Genomic DNA, 6,614 nt, shown 5'->3' with positions numbered 1-6,614 from the left:
TCCCACCTCACATGTTGATGATGATGGGAGCGTTGGTGGTCTCATCATCATTATTGCGGCCGATGTAACGTAAGGCTGTACAGTTAATAACTATCTGGCAACGTTGGAAGTACTTTGAAGATAAGGGGAACCGAATACTTCTGGTTTTCGGAATAGTAATTGAACTTCGTCAGCGAATCCCCCCTTGCCTGCAGGAATGCATCAATTGAGCCAAACTCGATTATCTTTCACGAAACCGTTATCCGTTCCGGCTGCAGGAATGTGAGCCACATACTCTGTAAATTAGTGTTTCATTAAAGCATGCTTATTCCACTGTATTCATTACGATGCCAGTGGAAGGTAAAAGCCCTAGGGCTAACGGGGTTTCCTTCATAGGTTGAGCAATTCCAGATAACAGAAGACTGCATGACTTGTTTAGGACAGGCCTCTGTCTGTAACTCGTATGTTGACAGCAGTACAATGATAGAATACAGTTTTTTCTGAAACTCAATGCCATTCTGAGGAACCGTTGGAAGTTTGAGCGCATAAGATACATATATCTTTATATCCAGCTCATCATCAACACATAGTATTGGAAAAGTTCTTGAATGATGCAATAGTACTACTACTGGTACTTATTAATGCTCATTGAGTTCATATAGATCAAATATACCTTAATCCACTACGAACGCTACAGCATCACACAACATTCGAAGGATACTCCACCTCCTTCAAGCTCCCAAACTCCTCCTTGATTGTTCTCACGCTCACAAACCGCTGCAAATGCGCCATCGTGCCCGTCTTATCATTCGTCCCGGAGTCCCGACTACCCCCAAACGGCTGCTGCGCGACCGTTGATCCCGTACACTTGGTGTTCAGATACAGCATGCCTGCCGCATGACGCAGCGCCGTCTGCGCCTGTCGCGACGCATACGGGTCCTTCGCATAGATACTCCCCGTCAAGGCATAGCGTGATGTCCCGTCCACCAACTTTAGTGTCTCTTCCCACTTGTTATCTGGGTACACATATACGCCTAGAATCGGGCCAAACAGCTCCCGGGACATGATCTCATGCTTCGGGTTCGTGGTGCGATAGACAGTTGGGTGTACGTAGTATCCCTGACTTTTATCGGCGATACCGCCGGCAATGAGTTCGAGTTCGGGATCATTGCGTGCGGAGTGCATAACCTCCGCGAGACGGTCGAAGGCGCGTTCGTGGATGACGGGGTTGATGAAGTGGGCGTATTCGTCGACAGGGCCGACAGACAGGCGGGAGAGGTGGTCTTTCAATGTTTGCTGAAAAGTAGGCCAGACGGATTCGGCGACGTACACGCGGGAGTTAGCGGAGCATTTCTGGCCCTGGTATTCGAACGCCCCGCGGATGGTATTTAGAGCTGCGTTGGTGATGTCCGCTGAGGGGTGAACGAGGCCCCAGTTCTTGCCGCCGGTTTCGCCGATCACGCGTGGGTAGGAGTTGTAGATACCCTCCCCGATGGCGTTGCCGATCTTCTTTTGCAGGCCTTTGAAGACTTGCGTGGAGCCGATGAAGGTGAGGGCGCCGAATTCGGGACGATGGAGGATTGTGTTGGTTACTTGTTCGGCGTCGCCGGGGAGGAATTGGATTACGTCTTTGGGGAGACCAGCTTCAAGGAGAATTTGGTGCAGGAGCCAGCTGGCGTGGAGGGCAGAGTCGGATGGCTTCCAGATTACGACGTTGCCTAGGAGGGCAGCTGGGCCGATGAGGGTTGCGCCTAGTGCGGTGAAGTTGAATGGGGCAATGGCGTAGACGAAGCCTTCCAGGGGCCGGTATTCAAGCTTGTTCCAGGTGCCGGGGAGGTGAACTTTGGGCTGCTGGGCGAAGAGTGACCAGCACTCTTGGATGTAGTGGCCGAAGAAGTCGACTGTTTCTGCGGCGGCGTCGATCTCGGCTTGCCAGATGTTCTTGCCTTGGCCTAGCATGGTGGCAGCAACAATTTCAGAACGGTATTTGCCTGCGATGAGCTCGGAGGCGCGTAGGAAGATGGCAGCGCGGTCTTCGAAGGGCATGGCCTCCCAGGCTGGTTTAGCTTTGAGGGCTGCGTCCACGGCGGTGTTAACCTGCTCGGACGTAGCGGATGCATATTCGGCAACCACCTCGTTGTGGCGTGAGGGGTTCTTTTGGATTTGGGATTTGATAGTTTGTGTCTGGTTTGTTAGCTGCGTGGGTTCGGTCACAGGAGAGGTGACTTACTGTGGAGCCATTGATGGTGAGGGGGATGTTGAAGGGCATCTCGCTCTTCAGTTTCTGTAGGGCTTGCGTCAACTCGGCCCTTTCGGGTGAGCCTTTTGCGTAGTCGAGCTGGTGTTGTTAGTGAGAGTCATGGTATCGAAGGAGATACTTACTGGCTTCTCATTCTCGAACTTGGGAGGATGCCATAGGCTGAGGGCTCGCAGTGGCTGACCTGCCCTCCGGCTAGTGTGGAGAATAGATGCGCGCACGCGAGGTGAGAAGTAAAGTGTCCGCATGATAGTCGATCAATCCTGTATATACTAAGTGTAAAGTTGAGATCTTTTGGGCAAGAAAGGGTATTTGTAGAACAGCTGTCGGGAGGAGTCCCGAGCGGGGAGTGTGGCATCCCCGCAATCCCAATTGAAACTGCAAGGAGACCTGCAGCTGCATCCAATCGTGACGTGTCGTACTACTTGATAAGTGGCCAAGAGATGGCCATGATGCGCCAGCCATTGAGATAGCTTCGGTGTATGGACCGACTGTTATCGTGCGTTTATCCTTTCGGATGCCGATCCCGAGGGTCCCTAATTCATGCATCCAGATACGCAGCAATCGGGCTCGCGTAGTTTCAGCAAATTCATCGCATTGAAGTATGATGTGATAGCTTATAATCTAGTCGTAATCTGTTCTCATTGACCGAACTCAGGTTCAGAATATTGAAGGGTGAAGCATTATTCAAAGGGCGGTAACCGCAAACGTAGATGGGATAGAACGTCGGCTAATTCTGAAAATATATATCCAATGACTCCGCTGTTCTATAATGTTATTCAAAAGTAAAAAAAGGTAAACCCGAGCAGCCAAGCTGAGATCTACTCTGCTTCCTCAGCTTCCTCCTCACTCTGTGCAGCCATTTCCTGGTAGAACCCTCGCCATATATCCAAAGAATCTACTGGTTGGTCTTCCTCGTCGTCCAACTCATCCCATTCATTCCATTGCCCCAAGCTCATCAGGTGCCTCATAGTCGGCCGGCCATGGGGACAATTCCACGGCTTATCAATGGTGCCCATATTCTGCACCACCTTCTGCATCTGCTTGACCGTCAAGGTCTTGCCAATCATGATGCTCGACCGGCATGCCCGCATGGCGAACATCTTCCGCACTTTGCTCGGACGGGGTATATACATTCCTGACGCTGACCGCGCAGCGTTAGTAGGTGTCTCCGACAATAGAACAATGAGCTCTTCCAGATCCCGAACCCCAAAGACCACTTCTTTGCTCAAGGGCAGCGAGACCAACTTGCAGCGTCGCCCGATAGGCTCGTCTCCGCTTTCGTCCACTTCTACAATGAAGCCGTTCTTTTCCAGCGCGGCTTGGTTCTCGATGACAGTTTCCTCCTCCACTGCAGTGAGATCGAGGCGCTTCGGTTGGACGAGGCGCTGATTCTGCACCACGGTTTCTGCCTGCAGTCGTTCGAAGTTGAACTTTTCATCAGAGGCATGCTGGTCTATGATGAAGAGTTCGTCTTTCGCCGATGATCCAGCACCCGTGTCATCGGCGGATGAGCGCGTAGCTAGGATGAACCCGAGATTGAACTGCCCGACTATCCGCATGTTGGCAAAGTCATCTTTGCTAACCGTTAAGGATAGCCTCTCCTCAGCCGTTTCTTGTTGAGTTGCCATCTCATCTTCGCCCTGGGAGGGGCCGTGGTGCTCTTCCCAACGGCGGAGGCTTTCCTGTAGTTGCCCAAGCTGTGATTGTATCTTGGAAACAGAACCATCGATAGTACTCATTAGCTGCACAGTAGAGTCACGGTGGGCAGCCCCCTTATTCATCTTGTTGGCACGATGAATATTGTTGTCCTGCGGCAATGCTGCTTTGTCCTCTGCTTCTTGGATGAGTCGTTGGACTTCTGCTTCTTCATGGCGCTTTTTCTCTTCCTCGCTTATGTTCTCCTTCGAGGATCTAAGCTGTTGTGAGTTTTGAGGATCATTGCCATTGCTGGCTTCGTGGTTATGATGGTCACTGCTAACATCTTCGGGAGGGTGATCCTCTTCATTGTCTGACGGAGCATAAGATTTAGATCCATCATCTTCGTCTTCTTCCTCGACTTCCTCCTCTTCCTCTACAGGCTCCTCACCTTCGTCGCTCTCCTCAATTGCATCTTCGGCCTCCTCATCCAGAATTTCTTCATCTTCACTTTCCGGCTCCATTCGTGATCCTGGAGCAGCAAAATCCCTCATGTGCTTGCCGAATATGCTAGGGCGTGAAGGGGTGTGTATCCGTCTTTTGCGGGTCGTAGGGCCAGCAGCATCACCAGCACCTACGGATCGCTTTCTGGGCAACCCACTCCCCACCATAGACGTAACGGTCCGGTTGCCGATAGTAATGGTAGCCATCTCAGGAGGCATTCGCCTCGGCCGCATCCGATCAAATGCATTTTGGATAGTATTGGGTGTCTCCTCCAGGGGGTCGGCTATCTGCGTCGGCGAAGGCTCCTCAGGAGCCATGTCTTGAGACGAGAGATTATCGTCACGCTGTTGGGGGGCTTCTTCCGCGGTTTCCTCTTGTATGAGAGGCTGTGGTTCACCAGGGGAGTCCTGCCTCACGAAGAGGTCATTGTCCTCTTCCATTGGTTCAGGCTGGTCTTGAGGTGACGAAGGCATAGGCTTTTCTTGTACGCTTGGTGCATCCCGGCCTGCAGGGGAGGAGACAACTGGACTACTGCCACGGGCACCAAGGCCGCTCAAGAAGCTCTTCATCCGGTCCTGCGAGCTCGACTGCACTTCTCCAGTCCCCTGGCTTCCCACTAGTTCCTGATCATCAGCCGCCGAGGAACTCACATCATCCACTGCAGGCCGGTTCGGACTCTGAGTCTGAGACTGCAAACTTCCCAAGCGTTGTTTGATAGTAGGAGTCGGCTTCGACCCAACAACCAACGACTGCGGCACTGTCTGATCCGACGACTCAAACAGTTGCACCAGCGACTCCTTCAGCGAATCAATCAGCGCTCCCGCATCATGTAACAGAATGGTCCGCTTATCCGGGGACACATTAACATCATAAGCGTTCGTATCCATATGGAAATCAGCAAACACAAACGGCGACTGAGACACATTAAACGACTTATACACCTCATTAAACGCCTTTGCAATCTGCGGCAACCCACACGGGCGAGAATTCACAAAAAACATCTGCCGATCCGGAGTCTGTCTTCCCTCCCCAAACACCGGTTTCGAGACATGTCCGCGAACCGTGAGTTTATTCAACTCCCCAGACCCAGTAATTCTCCTCCCTGCCGCAGCAGACGGCTCAAACTCCAGTGCCAAATCCAGCGGTATCAGCGCCAGCAGCGTCTTCGCCCCATACACATTGGCAATATTCTCCTTGGTCGTCTGGTTTCCATTCGTGCTGAACACGACCACATTCTTCGTTTTGCCCACCGAGTTTCGGACGCTGAAGCGCACCCCCGTGCTGACGCACGCATACGCATGTAACAGGTTCAACACCTTGCCATATTCGCGCTTGATATTCTTCTCCAGCTCTCGCCGCCTTACCGGTAATCCCTTGAAGATACTCTCCACCGAAGCCGTCGTACCTTTCTGGCCCGCGACTATCTGCGTCTTTTTCAATTTCCCGGAGGGTTCGAAATCAAGTCGGGTGGCTTTAGGAGCTTGGTTCGCTTGCGCCGTGGTAATGCGAAAGTCGGATAATGCGCATAGGGATGATAGCGCTTCGCCGCGGAATCCAAAGGTGTGGAGAGTGGTGAGGTCTTCGTAGGAGGAGAGTTTGGAAGTGTAGTGCTTTAATGCGACGTTGGCGTAGTTATCGGGGGAAATTCCGCTGCCGTTGTCTTGGACTTCGATTAAGTCTAGGCCATTGTTTTTGAAGCGAATTTCTAAATGAATTTGAATAAAGTTAGCGACACCAATTTATGGCATGCAATGTGGGCTGGATTTAGGTGGTTGTTGTTGTACCTATTGAGGTTGCTCCGGCATCGAGACTGTTTTCGACCAGTTCCTTTGCAACGGAGCACAAGTCAACAATGACTTGGCCGGATTGGATTTGATGGATCTGTAGTGTATGGATTAGAAGGTATCTTAGTAATAAATACCAGGCAGACGTACTGAGCGGGCCTCGATGGCCTTGATGGTCGCCATGTTCATGCCATGGTGAGAGTGAAACTTGAGAGGGCAGAAAACGCGGTGACACGCGCTCGCCGGCCACTTTACGCGGTGGCTGCGATAAGCGCATCGCCGGGCGGGAGTTTCAATATCTACAAGCAGATACAACGACAACCAGTTCCAATAGCATAAATATCATTCTTGTGCGCTTAACGGATTGTAATATGATACATGCGAGTTCTTTCAAAGACAACAGCAGCTGAGCATGGTATGTCGCAAAGTAACAATAGGGGAATTCAGTTGCA

At 51.6% G+C, this 6,614-nt stretch overlaps 2 protein-coding genes across 2 annotated transcripts; both read right to left on the bottom strand.

Moving 5' to 3' along the window:
- Positions 1-678: 678 nt before the first annotated feature.
- On the bottom strand, positions 679-2,484 carry BO79DRAFT_272238 (L-glutamate gamma-semialdehyde dehydrogenase; the record flags this gene model as incomplete). Its single annotated transcript, XM_025687422.1, has 3 exons — positions 679-2,163; positions 2,210-2,317; positions 2,362-2,484. The coding sequence occupies 3 exons, from the start codon at positions 2,482-2,484 to the stop codon at positions 679-681; spliced, it is 1,716 nt and encodes a 571-aa protein (XP_025543784.1).
- Positions 2,485-3,057: 573 nt separating this feature from the next.
- BO79DRAFT_186996 (ATP-binding mismatch repair protein PMS1) lies at positions 3,058-6,351 on the bottom strand (the record flags this gene model as incomplete). The annotated part of the gene is made up of 3 exons (XM_025680513.1): positions 3,058-6,083; positions 6,163-6,259; positions 6,313-6,351. The coding sequence occupies 3 exons, from the start codon at positions 6,349-6,351 to the stop codon at positions 3,058-3,060; spliced, it is 3,162 nt and encodes a 1,053-aa protein (XP_025543783.1).
- Positions 6,352-6,614: the final 263 nt, after the last annotated feature.

Source organism: Aspergillus costaricaensis (assembly GCF_003184835.1).
Source record: "Aspergillus costaricaensis CBS 115574 unplaced genomic scaffold BO79scaffold_3, whole genome shotgun sequence".
Lineage (NCBI taxonomy): Eukaryota > Fungi > Ascomycota > Eurotiomycetes > Eurotiales > Aspergillaceae > Aspergillus > Aspergillus costaricensis.
This window is presented reverse-complemented; position numbering and strand designations above follow the sequence as displayed.